The 21,382-nt window shown below is 32.1% G+C and overlaps 4 protein-coding genes across 7 annotated transcripts; 2 read left to right on the top strand and 2 right to left on the bottom strand.

The window, feature by feature from the left end:
• Positions 1-567: 567 nt before the first annotated feature.
• LOC125211650 (nuclear transcription factor Y subunit A-2-like) lies at positions 568-5,196 on the bottom strand. Of its 4 annotated transcripts, none has more exons than XM_048111536.1 (6): positions 5,041-5,196; positions 4,466-4,685; positions 2,405-2,463; positions 2,240-2,311; positions 1,771-1,914; positions 568-1,220 (listed from the first exon to the last, which is right to left on the bottom strand). In XM_048111536.1, the coding sequence occupies exons 2-6, from the start codon at positions 4,677-4,679 to the stop codon at positions 927-929; spliced, it is 783 nt and encodes a 260-aa protein (XP_047967493.1). In that variant the 5' UTR covers positions 4,680-4,685; positions 5,041-5,196; the 3' UTR covers positions 568-926. The 4 variants fall into 4 exon arrangements, with proteins under 4 accessions (XP_047967493.1, XP_047967495.1, XP_047967494.1 ...); XM_048111538.1 differs by having other exon boundaries at positions 2,240-2,302; XM_048111537.2 differs by lacking the exon at positions 5,041-5,196 and adding an exon at positions 4,820-4,883.
• Positions 5,197-12,614: 7,418 nt separating this feature from the next.
• On the top strand, positions 12,615-14,647 carry LOC125216481 (putative plastid-lipid-associated protein 4, chloroplastic). Its single transcript, XM_048118195.2, has 6 exons — positions 12,615-13,033; positions 13,120-13,233; positions 13,304-13,399; positions 13,822-13,896; positions 14,245-14,312; positions 14,394-14,647. Exons 1-6 carry the CDS (start codon positions 12,689-12,691, stop codon positions 14,464-14,466), a joined length of 771 nt encoding a protein of 256 aa, XP_047974152.1. The 5' UTR covers positions 12,615-12,688; the 3' UTR covers positions 14,467-14,647.
• Positions 14,648-17,810: 3,163 nt separating this feature from the next.
• On the bottom strand, positions 17,811-20,675 carry LOC125216183 (putative HVA22-like protein g). Its single transcript, XM_089067606.1, has 8 exons — positions 20,493-20,675; positions 20,314-20,385; positions 20,145-20,243; positions 19,912-19,968; positions 19,749-19,812; positions 19,442-19,660; positions 18,954-19,091; positions 17,811-18,672 (listed from the first exon to the last, which is right to left on the bottom strand). Exons 2-8 carry the CDS (start codon positions 20,343-20,345, stop codon positions 18,631-18,633), a joined length of 651 nt encoding a protein of 216 aa, XP_088923732.1. The 5' UTR covers positions 20,346-20,385; positions 20,493-20,675; the 3' UTR covers positions 17,811-18,630.
• Positions 18,051-18,485, top strand: LOC125209747 (uncharacterized). The gene has a single exon (XM_048109331.1). The coding sequence runs from the start codon at positions 18,051-18,053 to the stop codon at positions 18,483-18,485; it is 435 nt and encodes a 144-aa protein (XP_047965288.1).
• Positions 20,676-21,382: the final 707 nt, after the last annotated feature.

Below are 21,382 nucleotides of genomic sequence, written 5' to 3'. Positions count from 1 at the left end.
AATAGAATTATTTTGTCATTTTTGTACATTTTATAGTAACAGAATTAGATCCCTTTTTAGTAAAAATCAACACATTTTTTCACACTACTTTACTCTCTCTTACTTTTTTTCTCTCTCCATCTCTCAACTTTTTTCATTTTCCACTTTATTCTCCTTTTACTTAACTCACCTAGCACAATTTTTCTTAATCTTCGTACCAAAAAGAAACGTCTCTGTTACTACGGAACGGGGGAGTATTAGATAAAATATTTACTGTATATAAAATGTGCAAAATAGTACTCTCTCCGTCCATAAAATATTGTCTAAATTTGATTCGGCACGAGTTTTAAGAAATGTGAAGAAAAGTGAGTTGAAAAATTAGTAGAATGTGAGTGTAAAGAGTTAGTAGAAAGGGGGTCCATTTACCAAAAATGGTAAGAAAGCAAGTGGACAACTTTTCACGGACGGACTAAAATGGTAAAATTGGACAACATTTCACGGACGGAGGGAGTATTTACGATTTCAATTATACTAACATATATACATGTTCCCCACACAATTAGTGCATGTTTGGTAGCAAATAGAATATATACAACACAGTCACACCAATATATTAAAGTAGTAGAGTACAAAACAAAAGTACACCATTTTACAATGGAAAGTTGTTTACATGCGACAGGAGAGTTGAAACACACAATACTCACCACATGATAAACATAACAAACAAAGTAGTACTTCAGAAAGGGAGAAGCAACATCAGAAGCTCTGGAAATGCAAGTCCCTCCAAATGTTATTACAAACCTCAACACACTTATGTTTTGAACAAAGGAGATGATGATTAGCCAAGAATGAGTTGCCCAAGTGAACAAATCATATCACTCAACAGCGTTAGCCCCATCGCTAGGGAACCCAACGCCATCGACCGAGTAGATTCGCTCACTACACCCTCACACTTTGAGATAGTTACTAGCCATAAACGGCGGAAACGAAGGCTGGAGAAGATCGAACTCGAAGTGATGGAGATAGCTAGTAACCTCGGAGCCACTGTTTGTTTTCGTGGAACGATGGCCGCCATCGGATTCTAGGACTTCAGACATCTGTGACTCAGTTGACTGCGGCTGCTCATGCTTTGCTTGCTTGTTTTTTTCCTCAGTGTTGGAGCCTTTTGCGCTGAGGAAGCGGCCGCCGACTCCCCTGTGGCGGCGCACGGCATGGAGATGGCGGGACAGGTGCATGTAAGGCTGTGGAATGGATTCAACAACGTTATGATTGAATATGACTGAATAACTTACTATATTGTCCTAGGCCAGTTTGGAATGGGAAAGAACCGCCAAAGAAAATCCAAAAATGAACTTATTCACTAAGAATAACATGCGTACCAAGCACATGGATAATAGCTCTTAACTTGTTCTAACATAGCCACCAAACGCCCCCTAACAATCAGTGTGATCGTACGTGTAGAAAATCACTATAGAATTATAACTTTCTATGCATCATTTTCCAAAGCACATGTTTAAATAATATTCTCTCCATCCACAAGTAATAGTCTTATTTTGTCTATTTTATATTGTCCACAAAAATTAGTCATCTTCCTATTTCTTGTAAGTTTTTTTTATAATGAGATGGGTCACGTTTACTAGCAATGCTCTGATCACTCTTTTTCAATATCTCTCTCTAACTTCACCGATTTTGCATTTAAACTTGCTTCGGCAACTGCCAGGACAAGATTGAGTCACTGAAGCATATAAAATGTAAATGTTGTTGAATCCTAAGTTAAGGACCTATTATTACCTTGCGAGTTTTCAGCTCTTGATTCTTTGATTCTGCCTTTGCACGACACCGTCGACGTCTCATGATTGCATTGTATTGCTTAGCATTCACAAAAATGGGTCCTCCTTCAATAGCCACGTTCGATGGCAGCATCATACGACTTCCCTGAAAAAGATCGATGCATAAGTGGAGATAGAATAAAGTAAAACGGTTAATATAGTGGAAAAATTCTAACAACTATTTAAATTTGTGATATTATAAGTCAAGTTTAAAGTTTGGGAAAAAAATTACAAAAACAGGTAAAGATCTACTCTCATGTGGGCTCTACAATACCATGAGCGCTACTAAAAACGAAATACGACTCAGTTATGATGGCACAGAGGAGAATAAGTTTCGAGTCTTTCAAGCTATTACTACCCATCAAATTATAATTAAATTATCATATGTGAAACAAGCCTTGATTTCAGCTATAGATTATATAGGGACGAACCTCGATTTGAGCTGGATATATACCATAGCTTTGCTCTGCGTTATAAGGATACTTAGCACATATCTGTATTGCCTCCACAATATACAATATTACATATATATACATGTAAAAGTTAATGATGTAAAAATTAATGGAAATGTATTAAGATTTAAAAATGGAGTTTACCAGTGGTTGCCCAAATCCGAGCTTGAATTGTCCCTCACGTTCCATCGACGCATCTTGGACTTGGAGTGAAGGAACAATGTGATAATTAGTTTAATAAACAATTTATGATCTTCAATTAGGATTTGTTTGATAAACAATTTACTCTTTCCGTTCCATTAGTGTTGGCATATTTCTTTTTCGCACTCATCTCAAAAAAAAATATTTTAATAAATAGTTAAAGTGGAGAGAGAGTAAAACGTATTCTCTCTCTTAACTACATTATTCTCTATCCACTTTAACTATTTATCATTTTTTTTAAAACGAGTGTGAAAAAAAACGTGTCAAACGCTAATAGAACAGAGGAAGCATGATCTTATCTGGTAGTACTTCAATTTGATAGTTTTGACTCTTATCAATCAATGAGCTGTTTCATGAATAAGTTAGACATGCGTCTAAGAGTTTTTTTGATTTATCATTGATAGATTAGGCTCGTACCGAGGAGCTACTTCAATTCTATCACTTGTGTGGTTCAGGCTTGTACCAAGGTACTACTTCATTTTTCATTCACATTTTTGTCTCTTGTCAAGGTGCTTTTCATAAAAATGTACTACCTTCGTCTCACAATAAAAGTCACACTTTGTCATTTTGGTCCGTCTCATAATAAGAGTCATACTTCATTTTTACTATAAATGATAAGTAGGTCATACATTCCACTAATTCACTTTACTGAGTTCATTCACATTTTATTATAAAACCAATATAAAAAAGTGGGTCACATATTCCACTAACGTTTCCATCCCACTATTCTTTACATTTTTTAAAACTCGTGCCCACAACAAGAGTAACTCATATTGTGGGACGGAGGGGGTATTTTAAAAGAGGGAAACTGATGGTTATTATTTACACATGTCATGACACAAACTTTCGATTTATTGGTTGAAGGGAAAGTGTCTTACCAACTAAGTTGCGCTTTATCATCGTCAAGAGACTCCTTCTCAATTCATCATTATAGTTTAGACACATATGAAAGATCCAAGTCAGATAGGTTTTGCTCGCGTCTAGTTAGGAGCTAAGTTGGATGGTTTTTGCTCGCACATAAGAGGCTTTTTGTTACTCTTTCAAAACACAGAAGTCCTATCATGAAATTCTTCCAGAAACTAAAGGATTACAATTTTCTAAATGTTAAATGACTTTATTGTAATTATCGGAAATTGAGAGACTTTTCTATAGGTTATCAAAAGTTTAAGGACTCTTATAATTTATAAAAAAAAAGGTCTCATTCATTGAAGCATATGAGAATGGTAGACCAACCACCGACTTCTAGTACCTATGATTTTATCTTAAAATTAATTGATGATACGAGGAGTAGATCAAATTTAGGACGGACCAATACTAGTACATTTTGGTCTTTTATAATTCTTCATTATAATGTTCTTCCTAGTAAATAGCTCTTAATTATCATGTTATCAATTAAGATTTTCTCCCTTGAACCCAAATCCGATTATGAAAATAACACTATAATGTGTGCCAAAAAATCCTACAAGATTAAGAAGGCACACTAGCTTGATTCTAAATTCTAATCATATAAGATCACAAAAATAGATGATTAAATTCGATTTTCCATCGCTATTTTATGTAACATCTACTTTGCCAATGTTTACAATCGATCTTTTCTACACTACCATACAAATAATGAAATACAACTTAATAGGTAAAAATACTGCATATTAATCTTATAAATCAAAGTTTTGACTCATCTAAATGTGTGTAATAATGAATGTGCAAGTTGTAACTCAAGAAATAAATAATAAAAAATCACTGTTTAAAGAAAAGCTTATCTACAAATAAAACTTGTGGCCAAACAACCTTCGCTTCTACTACAACAAAAAGTAGGTACCCAGAAATAATATCAATTTTCACTATTTCTAATTGTAAATAAGAAAATGAATGATATGCATACAAATAAATTATGAGTTTTCAAAGAAGGCTTTTTCATTATTCACCTAGTAATTATTGACGGTTGCTTTTTTAGTTTTTACCAATTCAAGTAAAGGTCTAAAAAAGGGTTTGAGAAATAATTACCAGTAAAAACAGTGAAGTGAGTGGAATCTTCCTTTGCAAGAACTCGCCGATCTTCACCAGATTCCTTAGCCACACCTAACTGAAGATTCTTTCCGGCCAGAGACAGCACATTCGGCGGCGGCAGCGGCGATCCCACCACGCTCCAGAGAGGAATCTCCTGTGGATCTTGGAAAATCCCTTCATTTTCTTTGAAGCATATTGTGTGCATAGTCATTTTGATCTAGTAAAGAGAAGAAAAAAATTCAGCCTTTTTTATGCAAATTTTACTTAAAGTTTGCAAGAACAAGAGCTAAATCAGATGATAAGAATGAAAGTAGGGATTAATGGGAAAAGGAAGGGATCAATTCACATTACTTTGAATAAAAAATGGATTGAGGTATTGTCGATTTGTGCAGATGTAAGATTAGTATTTAAATCATAATAAAGCTGCCTACCTAATAATTAATGGAATTGATAATCAATTAGTTTATATACGGATAGAATTTTCTAGCTAAATTTAGGTTATTTAAGATTTAATTGAAGTGATCTCAAATTAGTGAATTTTATCATTCAAGTGATTTGAGTAGAGAGATTACCTGTAATCTTACAAGGGGAAGAAAACAGCCGTCTAATTAATCCAAAACTGTCGGTAAATTTCAAACAGAGCCGCCTAGAGAGAGAGAGAGAGGCAAACAAGGGATGTGTATAGAGAGTAGTGGGAAGAAATGACAAAAATGGAAATATATAAATATTTCATGATGCAAGAGTGCTTAATTATATCATATAATTTGCAATATCTGTCTCTTTCTCTCCTAAAAGTGTGTTTTAGTGGAAGTTAGGAGTGCTTGTTGCAATCTCTACTCATTTGCAATAAACACTTCTACTCCCTCACTATTGAAAATGAAAGTATTGTTCTTCCCAAAAAGTATAGGAGGATGATATATAATAAAATTACAGTTTTGGAATATATATTCAAATATATATAGGCATATGAATATTTCAAGTTTGCAATACTAGACTTTTAACAGTATATGATGTCAAATCGCTCTCAAGAATGATTGAACATATTAGTGAAACGACACCAATCAATAGAGAAACTTAAATTTATCTTATTTATTAAAATTTCCAAAAAAATATTTCATTAACGTTAACCGTGTGACTTTTATATAGACAACAAAAAGTCCTAATACTAATCGAAAATGAAAAGAGAAACGCAATTCCTTAAGGGAATAAAATTAAATCCAAACTCAACTTCTAATCCTGATTGGAAACTACTACAAATAAATTCAATCCCTTAAAATTAAAGGATATAGAATTTGACACAAACAAAATAATTGAAATAAGTTTTTATCTTTAACGCAAGAGGACTCACGTGTGAATCAATATAATTTGCAAAATGAAGATAACTAAAACTCTTAGATATGCACATAAATGAGAGTTGCAGGTGTGTTAACCTAACGATAGAATAATTGAGAATCTATATGTCAAAGATTTAAGATTTTAATCTACAGTGATGACCATTAAAATTTTTTGTTTATTAATTCCATAAAGAAAATGTGGAGGAGTGTACGCAAAATAATTAATGTAATTGTGCTCGAAATGTTGATGTTATTAGTTGGGTGGAGTTTTCTATATTTACAAAATGCAAATACAATTGGTCCCCATTTTAGTGGGGATGGTTGCATTGGATGCCTCCCAATAACATATGGCTCTTTGTTACCGGTATTTGCTCCAAATTTATTGATCCTTGTGTCACCACCATTAAATCTTACTTACTGCAAAACGAGAATATTACCATTCAAATCGAGAAAAATTACTAATATTAATGATAAATCAACAAAAATTATTGGCCAAGAATTAGTCGATGGGGCATCTAAATTTCTAATTAACTAGAGATAACACCCAAGAAAATTGAACCCTAAACTTCACTCCTGTAAAATGAGAACTGAATAACAAATTTTATAAATGCAACATGGCATGTATTTCATGTAATATGTAGCTAGTGTAATTGAACTTTTATTTAATTTAGAAGATACTATTAAATAGATCTCTTAATTAATTATATATATTATTCAATAATTAAATTGACATATAAGTTTATTTATGATCATGTGCTGTTCCAACATTGATGGGCTCGCTACAGAAACACATTTAAATATCTAAGAATCTTGTCGTATCATCTTTGGTTTTTTCCTCTTCTTGTTATTCCTTTTATTTGTTCATCAGTTTAGATAAAAAAAATATATATATCAGTTAGAAACCGGCGATTATAATTCTATAGAATTTTTTTAATTCATATCAACTTGTGAAACTGTCTCACCATAAAATTGTACAAAAATATCTAAAAATTAAAATTTCTAAATTTAGTTTTCTAGAACTTACACTAAAAACTACTCCACAAATCAATTATTCACCAACATATCCAAAGTTCCAAACAATTACAATCTTCACAAAAATATATATACAATAGCAATCATTAAATGCAATATCTGATCAATAGATTGATAATTAAAATAAAAAATTGTTTAATATAATATTTATAATTAATATTTATTACTAATATAATCGTAAAAAACACATACCCTGATCATGAATAATAAAATCCCACTAATTAATAATTAATATGTACTCATTAAAAACCCCTGGATATATATGCGCATATTATTTAAATATTGTTAAATTAAATCAAAACAGCGAAACTAAGATTGAAAGAAAAAATTAAAAGAAATAATAATTGCCATGATCTACATATATTGTTCTTTATTGAATTGAGAATTTCCTATACTACTTCAAATCTTCAATCTATGTACTAACAAATTGGGCCTTGGAAAAAGAACTAGCTCGCGAGCTTGAACTTGCCAAAAACTAGCCCATTTAGAAACAATGACAGAATCAAATGGGGAAAAAAAAATCCCAAAAATTTAAATCGAATGCATTTCGAGTATTTGGTTTATTCCTATATTTTGGCACCCAATTAAAACTAGTCTTTACTCAATTTATACCAAAAATTGTAATAATTGTTTTATTTTGTATAAACTAGTAGCACAGATTAATATGGAAAATATTTTTAAAATATTAATTTTCAATTTAAATTAATTAAACAAAATTAGAATCAATAGTAATATTAATTTTATGAGAATCAAATATTCACGATGAACAACATGAATTTTAGTTAGGAGTATATGAAAATAAAAAATCTATACAAATTAATATTGAAGAATAGTAAATCGCCTAACAACTTGTATAGTTTTCAATAAAATGAAAGACAAATTAAATTATATATTAAATTTACCGTAACCCTTTCATATGACTCAACCTACTTATAGATATGTATAAAAAAAATTAGCTAATTATAATTTCAACATAAAATTTTTAATATGGATCAACTATGAAGTAACATAGATGGACTAAGAATCTAATCATTACTATTAAAAAAAAGTTATAAGTATTAAAAATAAAGAAAAAAGATAATGGATAAAAATGATCGGAAAGAAATGAAAAATATAACTGAAAAGAAAAATACCAATAAGTCATACTATAATATTAAAAATAAATACGATGTTGTATCAAAATTGATATATAAAAATGAATGAAAGAAAACAAAAAATATAAGGTAAGTAGGTATACTTAAATTGTGTAAGGTAAGTAGGTATGCGCAGGGGCGGAGGGAGGGTGGGGCCGGGGGGCCCATGGTCCCCCACCAATTCTTAAAAAAAGCTAAGGGTATTTTAGTAATTTTACATTAATTATAATTTATAATATATATATATATATTATTAAATATATGTTTCGGCAAAATTTGTATGAATTTTTTCCTCTCAACAAAATTTATATGAATCATTTCCTTTTATAGCTTTCTCCTTTTGCCGTTTTATGTGTAATCTGAAATCTCCTTTTGTTGTTCTATAAGTCTGTAATCTGAAATCTGGTTATCTATAACTAGGTATATTTCAAACTAAACATAATTCAATTGATTTTTCTACATATGTTGTTTCTTTGTTCGGCGTCAATAATTATGTAAATTGAGGCCTAAATAATCATATTTCAAGCTCTAAATCGGTACACATAAAATTCAAAGGAGGAGAAAGAAGATAAGCTTATGTAATTCAATGGCTATGGCGGTTCTGTCGTTGGAATTCTTTAACCCCAATTCTTTATTTGATGTGTATGTGTTAATAGTTTTATACTATTTTTATTAATTATTGTTCGTAATTGCAACTTTTTAGATTTGAGCAGATTGTATATTTTGGTTACTCATTATTGTTTTAGTTATGAAGTATATATAATATGAACTTTATCCTTTTTGTATATAATTTATATTTTGCTATTCTTAGTATAGAAATATCAAATATTTTTCAATGGTTTATTTATTAGTTAAGTTGTCATTGATCTTACCTGTTGCCACTGTATCAGTAGAAAGAGCATTTTCAGCAATGAAGATCATAAAGACTTCTCTACGCAATAGCATGGGAGACCAACTATTGAATGATTGCTTAGTTCCTTACATCGAAAAAGATGTGTTTGTTAAAGTTAATTACTAATAAAACTATTATGCACTGATTTCAGAAGATGAAGAATAGAAGACAAATGTTATGACGTGATTACATTTAACTTTTACATTTTGAATCTTATAATTTAATTTATTACTCCCTCCGTCCCGCTTAAGATGACACGTTTTCCTTTTTAGTTTGTCCCAATTAAGATGACACATTTTCTATTTTGGAAACATTATCTCCAATTAATACACCCAACAACTTTTTCTCACTTCTATTAAATTATTCATCTTTCTTTCTCTCTCTATTTTAATACTTACACCCACCTTTTCTCTCTCCAATTAAACACTTCAATCAATAACTCCTAAAATCTCGTGCCGGCTAAAGAATGTGTCATCTTAGCCGGGACGGAGGGAGTATTTTTTTTTAAGTTTAATTTTGGACCCCCCATGATAAAATTCCTGGCTCCGCCACTGGGTATGCGTGACATATTTATAGGCTAAACCCAACGTCAGTTCACTTTTCACACTATGCAAAAAATGTCAATTCAGATGGATTAATGTGATATTGGTGAATGGTGTGTGTGTGTGGCAGGGATGTGGGCTATGATGAAAAGAGAGTGAACATGGTGAGGAGGATAGACTTTGCCTGGGCAGTGGAAAGAGAGGATCCCAGCAAGAAGCGGAAGAGTGAAGCTGCGAGTGCCAACATCCAGTCATCAGCAATGGCATTGGCAGAGCATAGCTCACCAAGAGCTCTCCCTCATAATTCATCTCATTAATCCACTTAATCACCCGTTAATTATACACTATCATTTCTTAACTCCCACACATACGTGTATTTATAAAGTATACAAATATATTTTAAAAAATATCTTCATTTGTAATTACCCCACTAATTTTATTTTACAGTTTCTTTTTTAAAACCTCCCATCACTCCACTTTCATAGTTCACGCAATTTTAGTTGCCCTTTAATTATGCATTTTTAATTTAATTTTTTTTAAACTTTGCCAAAACTCTCCTTTTATATATTCTATAGACGTGAACACTTTCAAGTTTAGGTAGAGACATAGATGGGTTTATCTGCATGAGACTAATGGATAGGAAATGCAAAGTGCCATTTATAATTGAATTTATTTCTTATAATTAACATGTGATGTTATCAACTTATCATCTGTGCCTTACTAAAATGCCTTATCAAATTCATGTTGATTTATTTCTGTATATTTGGATAACAAATCAATCTCCGAAAATTGCATCTCTTGCCAAAGTTATGGAGTAAGCAAATCAAAAAGAAAACATTTCTATTGAACGCAATTAGGAAAAAATAATTGCGAAATGAATTCATCATTTTATTGATGGATATTACTACGATTCAACCCAATGGAATATAAAATATTGATGTCAATAAAGTCTATCAATATCTCTCTTCACAAGATGTGGAGATCCATCACTTAGTTTCTTTTGATCAAATATGCAGCGACAATAGCCTCTCTTGCTGCATAACGCTTGATATCCTTCGTTGCAGTAAAGCACGCAGTCTTCGTTAATCTTGCATTTCTTCTTAAACGACATATATCAAGTGGCAGTTTAGTAGAAAAGATAAATAAACAAAATATACTAACAAAAATAAGTTTAGATATTTTTTGTCGCGTAATTTCAAGATAAGAGTTATCTACTATGTAAACCTGATGAAACAAGCAAGATGATGGCGACCAAAATAATCAGTTTCTGCGAAGCCATGATTAATTATTTCTCTTGTAATGAAATGTTGAGACTTGAGATAAGTAGAATAAGGTTGATTAAATATGTACAAATATCAAGAATATACTATATAGTTTCATACAGATGCTAACAAGGAAAATACTTAATACTAACATTTAATGCAATAAGATCTTCTTACCGCATAGACCATAGTCTTATTGCAAAAGGTTTTTTTTAAAACATAATTAATTAAAGAACTTTTAGAATAAGAAGTCTATCTCTTCAAATCCAACTCCCTCTTTAATTCTTGATCTGGATCAAATTATTTTATCGATAATTGTGAATATCTTCTATCATTATGATAAGTTAAAAATGAATCGAAATTGAGTACAGTTCACCAAAAGATTAGGCATTCAAAAATTTAATGTGCAAATATGTAAAGAATAATTATAGTGATGATTTTATGAATCAAATCAATGTTGAATTTCCTAATATAAAATGTAAAAGTGATAAATTAGCAATGGGGTAATATACTTAATTATAAATAAAATAAAATTGAGGAGTATTATGTGTATATAATTATGCTTCCTCTGTTCACTAATACAAGGTCAATTTTGATCGGGCACAGATATTGAGAAATATAGTAGAAAGTGAGTGGAAAATGTTAGTAGAAGGTGAGTCCTACTTTTATATATCAATTTTACATTGAAATGCGACTGAAATAAAGTTAATGAAAGGTGAGACACTTATTGGTGGACAGACGAAAATGGCAAAATGTGATACTTATTGGTGGACGAAAGGAGTATATATTTATCTTTGGGATATTGGCATCTAATATCATGAAACTTTCAAAAACTTGGATTTTTCCCACGAACTTTAAAATTGACAAATAATATCACAAACTTTACCACGGGTTTGTTTTTTCCCACGAATGAAAAAATTCCCACCAATAATATTATGATACGGATTTTTTTTTCGTAATTTCTTGATAACAATTTTGAGAGCTTCAACTTTTTCAATCTTTGAAGATAGTTTTTCTTGAAGCACACCCTTCAAAATTGTTCTTCAATCTATTAAAATCACATGAATTTTTTCATTCGTGGGAAAAAACAAACCCAGGGCAAAGTTCGTGATATTATTTGCCAATTTTAAAGTTCGTGGAAAAAATCCAACTTTTTGAAAGTTTCGTGATATTAGATGTCAATATTCTTTTATCTTTTATATTTTTATAAAAGTGACTCAACTTTCTTGAGATAGAGAGAATAAAGAGAAAGAGAAAAATATCATATATAGATATAGATTATTTGAAAAAATGGGCAAGAAAATATAACTTATTTTTATAGAATAAGAAAATCCCACCACACCCTTCATGTCAAAAAAAAGTGCTACTATAACTCCATTATTTTATAGAGTTGTGCTAATATAAGAAAACCCCACCACCCTTCACGTCAAAAAAATGTACTACAGGTCTATTAGTATTTTATAGAGTAGTATAAAATGGAGTATGTAACTTTTCTGAGTTTCTCCTTTTTAAGAAAATGTCGATGTCAGTATTGTCAGATACGTAGAGGAAAGGTTTTATATGATTCCCAAATTAACAAACGACGAAATAGCACTCAATTGGTAAGACGTTCATCTCCAACCATTAGTCATGAGTTTAAGTTCTAAAACCTTAATACGAAAGGTTAATTAATAATATTTCCTCTGTCCCATTGAAATGATCCATTACTAAAAATAGAAACATCTTTCTTTTTATTTTATTTATTCTCTCTTACTTTATTCTCTTCAATATATAAAATAAAGTTGCAAAAATTCTCATGCCGCCCAAAAAAGAGGTTATCTTCCTGAGTTAGATGGAGGGAGTACTTTATTAACAAAATATATAATTTGCTATGAAGCAGCAAGTTACAAATACCAAGTGACAGAGTTCGTAAACCTCTACGAAATTCATAAACAAAATGCGACAAATAATCAACAGCAAAATGTCCTTCCTATACGCAATAACCCGACAACTAATAGAGACGTCATAACCTCCTAAAATCATTGTATGTGTGTAATTCTCTTTCATAAAGCATACACACCTTCTTCAATCCTTTCCCATCTCCCATGGCCTTATCCGCCCTCTCTCCGCCGTTCGCCACCGCTCGGGCCCGCCACCTTCTCAACCCCGAATCTCCGCCACACTCCCACCACAGCCGCCCCTTTCCCGGCCAAAAGCACGACACCTCCATCTCATCGTAAATGGACCGCGAACGCCTCATTCTTCTCGGGTCCATCGAAAAACAAGAGGAGCAGCTACGCAGAAGCTGTAAAGCAAGAGCTCCTCGACGCCATTCGCCCTCTCGACGGCGGCGCCGACGCCACCCCTGAAGATCAGAAACTCATCGATCGTGTACACACCTTTCCTTTCCATTTTCTTGATGAATTGGTGATTAGTTAATTAAGTAATTAGAAATATGTCTCTTAATTAATCTTTAGATAACTAGGAAGCTTGAAGCAGTGAATCCGACAGCGCAGCCGGTGAAGTCTGATCTGCTGAATGGGAAGTGGGAGCTTATTTACACCACTTCACAACCTATTTTGCAGACATTGGTATCACATGTTTTTTTTTTCATTTAATCATAGTAGTATGTTTTGATGGTTTGTTTTTTGTGATATAAAGAGGCCTAAGGTGTTTAGAAGCAGAAGAAACTATCAAGCAATCAATGCAGATACACTTCGAGCTCAAAACATGGAATCTGCACCTTTCTTCAATCAGGTTAATCTTAGTGAAAACTGTGAGAAAAATCACGAATTTTGGTTAGATTCTTATTCGTGCTGCAACTTTAAAAATCGGCGGTAAAAATATTGAATTTACAAAATTTCTCAATTTTTTAGCGGATCTAATTGTGTGACAGGTGTGCATGTGGTTACTGAAAAAATCTATGCGAATTTTATCATTTTTCTCAACACATTTTTAAATTTTATTACTCGCTATTGTATATTGCAAATCTATAATATATTACAAGTAGGAAATCAGATTATTTCAGGAAATCAGTTCATGATTTTTACCTCTGATTTTTAAAGTTGTAGGACCGATTAGAAATAGACAAAAATTCATGATGTTCTCGGCATTTTGCCTTTTATATAGTATTGACTATTTCTTGAAGCATTCATAGCTACATATATGATGATGTGCAGGTTACTGCAGATTTGACAATTTTGAATGCTAAGAAGGTGGGTGTTAAATTCGACTATTTCAAGCTTGGAGGTTTGGTAAGTCATCTAGAAAGAGAGTATGATATATTTAGATATGTCATTGTCTTAATTATGCTACAAATCACATTATCATGCACTGTTCCACTTTATTAAATGGCTCATGTTATTAGGTGCAGTTGTTAGAGTATAATCATAGAGAAATGTGGTTGAATAATTTAATAAAAATAAAAAGAGAAGAGAGAAATTCTATTTGGAATATAGACATTTGGGGGGAGGGGGGGTACAAACTAACAAAAATTTGGACATATTAAATGGATGGATGGAGTACGTAACTCGGAATATTTTCTCATTCTCTTCTCTGTTATGTTTTATCAATTACACATTAAAACTCGTAGTGATTTGCAGATACCTGTAAAAGCTCCTGCAAATGCTGTAGGTGAGCTTGAGATCACCTCCCTAGATCAAGAACTGAGGTAAACACACCACCTAAATTAAAAGGGCTTTGATTAATACTCTTATTACTATTAATTCATGGTATGGTTGGGTTGTTGCAGAGTATCAAGAGGTGACAAAGGGAATCTCTTTGTCTTGAAAATGGTCGATCCCAAATATAGGATACCTTCTTGATCATTCGCCTCTCTTTTTCGTTTGAGAAGGTCTTGTAACATGTCTTTATCCATTGCTAAATTTGCAGCACTATAAAACCAATGGGCAACGGCTACGTAGTTAACTTATATTTCTACTAAATTTGTTATGTAAAACAAATAAAATTTGAGTGAAATTAGTGGGATGCGCTGGACCCATGAAATATAGTGCAAACACCATAATGGGGGTTTTCCTAGAAAATAAATGATTAATACTGTATGGGCTGATGGCCCATGTATTAGATACTAAACTGATACATTTGATCTTAGCCAACCAAGATATATGAGCTTTTACTTTTCAAAGATAACTTTATTATTATATCGAGTGTGGGGTACGAGATTAATCATGTCTTGAATGTCTTCTTCTTATTATATGCTATAGTTGTTGAAATGAAAAAAGAAATCAATTAAACTCTATATGTTAGTATGATTTTTGTCACGCGTCACATTTTGTACGTGAAAACAATTCAAACTCTATATACTCCCATCTTTATCAAAATTGATAGATGAGGGTTATGATAGAATTACTCTTTCACAAAAATAATCCACGTAGTGGAGACGGGGCTTTTTTTGGCATGCGTTTCAAAAAAAATTGTGTTAAATGGGTTATGTAAATGAAGAATAAAACAATAAATGAAAAAAGTTAAGAGATGAAGAGAGAATTAAATAAGAGAGTGTAAAGTAAGGGACAAGAAATATGTTACTTTTACTAAATAGAGAAATGACTCTACTACTGTGAAACATATATGAAAATAGCAAAATGTCTCCGCAAAATGACTCCAACGGAGAGAGTACTATTATTTTTTATCAATTTATACCTTTATTTAATTTTGAAATCTTTATAAAATTTAAGATTAACTAAGATACATTATTGATATGATCGTTGTCACACTCACATATGTACATCAATTTACTTTGTATTCAAGACTTGTTCTAGAGGAGAAGACTGAAGACTGATTATGTTTACTTTGTGAAATTTGTTTAAAACTTTCCCTAATTAAGAGATTAATTTAATTCAGTAAAATTAAGATGCAAATTATTTAAGTAGTATCGAAGGATATAAGGATGCATTTTTCCTATAGTTTTATCGACTTATTGAACATAGCCTTGCGCTGTTTGGGCTAGGGCCTAATAAAATTTTAGACTGTTTATAATGTGGATATATGGTTTCCAATTTAAATGAGAAATAGCCAAAAAAAAAAAAAAAAACTCATATTTTGCACTTTGAATGCTTTTTATCAAACCAATGATTGTCACGTTGCTTGCCCTCTCTGGACTTAGCTTTCTTCTTCACAATTAATTATGAAAACTAAGTAAAACGGAAAAAATTTACTCCCTACACAGAAAAAACAAATACTACTCCATCAAAATAGTAGGTTTTTTTAATGCTATGAGATAATATGCTCATCGATTAATATAATTTTATTAAAAGAGTTTCTAAATCTTATCATTCTAAAAGTCTCAAAATCCGGAGGTTGCATGTAAACAGTGGCGGATCTAGACATTTTATATTAGGGGTATGAAAAATAATTATATTGACTTAAAAATGTAAAATCCAATCAATCTTTTTTCTTATGTTATCTCAAATTTTCTATTAAGTCATTTTATTAAAAAAATAATCATTTTTAGTGTTATTACTTGAAAAAAAATTCAATATTAAATTAGGGATTCTTAGATATTTAGATAACAAAGAATTTATTTTAGTCTATAGAAAGTTTAAAATATTTAAACTAAAAATAAAACGCATTATATTTTCTATATAATCTAAAATATAAGTATAACAGAAATTATAAATAATAAAGATTATATTCAACCATGCTTAATTATTTACTTTATGAAGTAAAGGAGAAAACAAATAATAAATAATTATATTTAATCAAACATTATTAGAAACTATATGAAGTAAATGAGCAAACAATTAATAAATGATTGTATTTAATCAAACATTATTAGAAAGTGCTTTGGAGGACTTGATCTCGGGTCAATGCTGCAGAAAGATGATGCTTCTACCACTAGACTATTTGCATATTTTGGGGGATATCATGGTACCCTTTGTTCTTAATTGAATCCGGCAGTGCATGTAAAGGGATCACATTAATACGCTCAAGTACTAATTACAGATGTAATTCAAATTCTAATCCTATTACACTCAAGTAGAACTAGCTAATTACAAATATATGTTAGTATAATTCTAATTTACTTTAGATTGAAACTTAAAAGTTAAAACTTAGACGGTGATAGCGTTATTTTATTTTACTTTTAGTAAATACGGAGTAGTTTAATGGTGTGCATGGAAAATTGGGATGTGTGGACAAAACAAACCCCAACATCAATTTTAATTATCATTATTATTGATAGTTACTCTCAATCATCTCCACAAATCTATATTGACCGTAATCCCTTTAAATTCAAAAAAACATTGAGCCAATCATATCCACAAATCTGTATCGACTTCAAAAACGGTATTTGAAAAAAAATTGAAGGCAAATTACCCATAAAAAACACTATATCAAATTTAATAAAGTTTTAGTCAATTCCCCAACTTTAAAAAATGACCGATTATATTATAATTTTGACTTTTTTCTTAAATGTCTCGTAGCGAAATTTTTGACATGATACGCATTGGAATGTATTGACGGTCAATGTACTTGTGTAAAACTTAAAGACTTAATTGACTAGACGTATTAAACAAAGTATCTAAGTAATCGAATGTTTCCATGCACATAGTATTGCTATGCCATGCCTTCAATACCAGATTATGGGAAAAAATTGAGAAATTATATCAAAGTTATTATAATATCCAACATCTTTTAAAATTGTGGATTTGACCAGAATATAATCGAAGTTGATAATTTTCTAACAATTCACCCTTTATACAATACTCCCTCCGTCTGCGATTAGGAGTCCCGGTCACTTTTGCGCACTCATTTTATAAAAATGATATAAAATAGTTAAAGTGGAGAAATGATAAAGTAAAAGAGAGAATAATGTTGAGAAGACTTTTGTCAACATTATTCTCTGTCTTACTTTACTATTTCTTCACTTTAACTATTTTTTATAATTTTTATAAAACGAGTGTGCAAAAGTGACCGGGACTCCTAATTGCGGACGGAGGGAGTATCTTTTTCGGAATCATTTGAAAATTTAAATCTGTAATATAACAATGAAAAATTTAAGTTATTGATATAATAGGACATTTAAATTGTATTGCCATTATTTAGAAGTATATTTTAAAAAATAGTGAGAGTAATCATATTATATAAAACTCGTTGACCAGTCAAAAAAAGAAAAGAAAATAAAATAAAATATAATAATTTTCCAAAAATATATACGGAATAAATTAATAATATATAAAGTTAAAAAGCCATACACCAATTATTGGGCGTGACTCAATTTCCCAATTACAAAATGGAAAATAAAATTAAAATAATAAAACGAACAGAAAATCTCTCCACCATAAAAGGCGAAGACCGCCGCCGTAGGCACACTTTTCCAAACAACGGAACGCCCAAATTTAAAGGAAATCAGAATTGAAATTGAAAACCAAATCCTCTCAATTTTCAATTCATGGCGGCACCGCCGCAGCCTCTCCTCCGCTGCCGGAGTTCGGTCCCCTCCTCGATCGCAGTAGCGCCGCTAAAGCTCAATCTCCTCCTCCACCACCACAACAGCAGCTCCTCCTCCGATCTCGAGCTGCTGTCGATCAAGCCTAATTCGCACAGCTACACCTCGCTGAAGGATCTCCTCCCGACGACGGCGGTCAATTCGCCGCGGCCGAGCTCCGCGCACGGCGGATCCGACATCGGCATCCGGAATCGCCTCGTCAAGCAGGCGGCGTGGGCGTATCTCCAGCCGATGTCCGCCTCCGCCGGCTCCGGCGGCGGCAGCTCCCTCCGCCGCGTCTTTCCGCCATTAGCCGCCTTTTTTTATTTGCTCCGCCGCGGCGCCGCGCAGGCTATCGATTGGACGCTCCGGCTTGTCTGGATCCGCAGCTCCAGATAGCGACGGCGACGGTGCGGATTTTTTACATTTCACCCACACAAAACAAATGTACAACTTCCCAAAAAAATTTCAAAATTTGGAATATAAAATGAATTAAAAATACAAAAATCTAAAAACAAAATATCCTACTCTATATTGAATTGATTTATTTACTCTTCAATTGTTGTTGACGAGCCTCAACCTGACCCTGGCACAAAAGAAATCAAATCATCAACTATATTTCCTAAAATATTTTTATTAGTGTATTTTTGTACTGTATTAGATTGTTAATAGAGTTTTTGTATAGTAAGTTTGAGTTAAATTCGGACAAATATAAAAATTTTACAAAAGAAAAATACTAAGAAAATATTTTTATTGAGGACTTAAGCCCGTAGTAACCATTCTATGGGACCGCCCATGTCTCTTAGCCGAATTGGGGAAAATTGCATCATCGGTATGAATAAATTGTGCTTGATTATTGACTTTCACCTTTATAAAGTCGGATTTAGGGGTTGGGCTGCCGGCAGTTCCCGGTGGCCGCGGCTTCTCAGCAACGTTTCGCTTGAAGATTCCAGGTGGCGTGTTCCCCTGCGCTGCTGACGCCGGATCGTCTTTGGATTGACCCTCCTACAAAATTAGGTCAAAAAATTGAAATTATTAGTATTTTTTTTAAAATAAAAAAGCAAATTAGTTTTTGAACTTTTTTAGAGTGACTTTACTTGAATTCAGAAATTTTGGATTAAAGGTAAAAAAATTATGCTTTTTTGGGATCATACTTTTGTTTAATGTCGTCCTATAAAAAGTGGGCATACAAGAATTTAGAATCTTTTATATAACATTAACCACCGCATATAGTATAGGCTAATTATGTAGAAATGAAAAGATTTGAAAATTTTAAAATGTGGATTAAGAAAATTTGGTGTCTGACATGCATGTATAAGTACATAAAATGAAAAAGTAAAGCATAAAATTGAAACCTGTGCTTGAGGTCTTGATAATGCAGCGTTCATGACTTGAGTCATCAATAACTGAAGACATTGTATAAAGTTTTTTGAGCTCATGTCTACGCTTTTGTACCAATAATGAAGTACCAAATCCCAGGATCTTTGCTTCAATTCTGCTATGCCCCAATCTATTGTCGATTCGTGCTTCGAAACGTAAGGTTGCACCGCCTTCTCGTACATGTATGTGGTTCCCTATTAATGCAACGATAAATTACAATTTAGTTGATAAAACACTTCCCGTCAAACTAAGATTCAAGGATATTGGTTTAGGTTTTTTTACCTTAGTGCCGGGATGCCACAAGTAAATGTACATTAGTAACTTTATTCCACGGTAGAAAGGGATCCTTCAAAAAAAAATGAAGACATTAGACATGGAATTAATAGAGAGTATAATGAAAATGGAATTTGGATTTGTTAATTGTGTTTTGATTAGTGCAACTTACCATGAAATAAATATATCAAGAACCCTCTCCAGAATTGATATCAGCGCCACAATTACCCTGCACAACATAATTCTAATTAATTGTCCTTTTTTATATCATATTAATACACACAAATATGTCTAATTGTTTTGCATCACAATAATTCAATTCATGAATATTGATATGAAACAAGCCAAATGCACATAACATGATTTGATAATATAATTAAATATAAAATAATAAAAAATGCTTACCAATATTGGCACCAGAACCTGAGTTCTGGAACCGTAATTTTGTTTTTCTCCAATGTTTTGAAACATTGGAATGCAGGATATGCATATCCAAACACCAGGCTGTTCCCAAAATAAAAAATGAATTAGAAAAAATAAAATAAAAGCATTGATAGTAAAATAAAAGACATACATCAAAGTCCTGGTAATCAATTCCTCAATCATCTTTGCAAACGCTTATTAAAATCTCCCCCCCTGTATATATCTCTTACCAACAAATTCAAAAACAAATGGTAAGAAATACAAAAACAATAATTGTAGAAAAATGATGCACAGTTTTTTTTAAAAAAAATAAGAAGGAGAAGTTGATACCTAATGCGAGAATCGAATGGATTCTGAGAAATAAAATGAAATCTCAGAAACCAGGGTGAGAAAGAGAGAGAGGAAGAGTTTTTGAATGAAGCGTTAGTATAATGGTGTGTGTATATATAGGAAAAAGGATCTCCTCAAGAGAGAGAGATAAAATGGGGTTTAAATTGGAAGAGAGAGAAAAATAAAATGGAGGGAAACTTGTGGTGTAGTGGATTTCATGGGATCCCTCCATTTAACGGGTTTATAGTTTGGTGAGGGGTATTTCTGTCTTTCCCTTTTTATATCTGACTACTTATTTTTGATAAATTGAGTAATACTATTATCTAATACTACTACCTCATTTGGTTTTCAAATTTATACTATATTATACATCCATTTTGTTTGACCTACAAGTACTATTCACAATTAAAAATCTGTTCATTTTTAAATTTGTATACTAACAAAACAAAGTTCAGAAAATATGTGGTTCCCAACACAATTTTTTATGTATTTAAAAAGTGGGATTGGTCTTAAATTTGGAAGTTAGTAGTTTATTGAATACTAGTGCGTTGTTGTTACAAAGTGAAATCCAAATAATAAGTCGAGGATGAAAGCCCAACAATATTACGAATATGGGTGGTGATAAAAGACTCAAAGCCCAAATAAAATGACACAATTAGAGCATCCACAGTAGCGGCTAGCCGACCAGCTAGCCAATTCGCGTCGCTAGCCGGTCGGCTAGCCGAACCACTGCAACCGGCCAGCCGAGAATCGGCGAGAAAATCGGCGTGGCTAGCCGATTTGCGTGCGCTGACCGATGCGCTGGCCGCCATTGTGGCGTGCCGATCGGCCAGCGCCAATTTTCATTTTTTTTTTTATTTTTTGAAAACCTATATATACGCGATTTTAGT

This window comes from Salvia hispanica, chromosome 3 (assembly GCF_029641045.1).
Source record: "Salvia hispanica isolate PSC_SH4W2 chromosome 3, Shi_PSC_v1, whole genome shotgun sequence".
Classification (NCBI taxonomy): domain Eukaryota; kingdom Viridiplantae; phylum Streptophyta; class Magnoliopsida; order Lamiales; family Lamiaceae; genus Salvia; species Salvia hispanica.
This window is presented reverse-complemented; position numbering and strand designations above follow the sequence as displayed.

Bases quoted from the DNA above. Each gene is read 5' to 3' on its own strand.
- LOC125211650 (XM_048111536.1), bottom strand. From the start codon at position 4,679: ATGACTATGCACACAATATGCTTCAAAGAAAATGAAGGGATTTTCCAA. The intron at 2,312-2,404 runs GTAAACTCCATT...TATATTGTGGAG, and splicing joins TCGGATTTGGGCAACCACTG to GCAATACAGATATGTGCTAA. The intron at 1,915-2,239 runs GTTCGTCCCTAT...GATCTTTTTCAG, and splicing joins TATATCCAGCTCAAATCGAG to GGAAGTCGTATGATGCTGCC.
- LOC125216481 (XM_048118195.2), top strand. From the start codon at position 12,689: ATGTGTGTAATTCTCTTTCATAAAGCATACACACCTTCTTCAATCCTT. The intron at 13,897-14,244 runs GTAAGTCATCTA...AGTGATTTGCAG, and splicing joins ATTTCAAGCTTGGAGGTTTG to ATACCTGTAAAAGCTCCTGC. The intron at 14,313-14,393 runs GTAAACACACCA...GGGTTGTTGCAG, and splicing joins TCCCTAGATCAAGAACTGAG to AGTATCAAGAGGTGACAAAG.
- LOC125209747 (XM_048109331.1), top strand. From the start codon at position 18,051: ATGGCGGCACCGCCGCAGCCTCTCCTCCGCTGCCGGAGTTCGGTCCCC.
- LOC125216183 (XM_089067606.1), bottom strand. From the start codon at position 20,345: ATGATTGAGGAATTGATTACCAGGACTTTGAT. The intron at 19,969-20,144 runs GTAAGCATTTTT...TATGTTGTGCAG, and splicing joins AGGTTCTGGTGCCAATATTG to GGTAATTGTGGCGCTGATAT. The intron at 19,092-19,441 runs GTTTCAATTTTA...CTAATTTTGTAG, and splicing joins TATCAAGACCTCAAGCACAG to GAGGGTCAATCCAAAGACGA.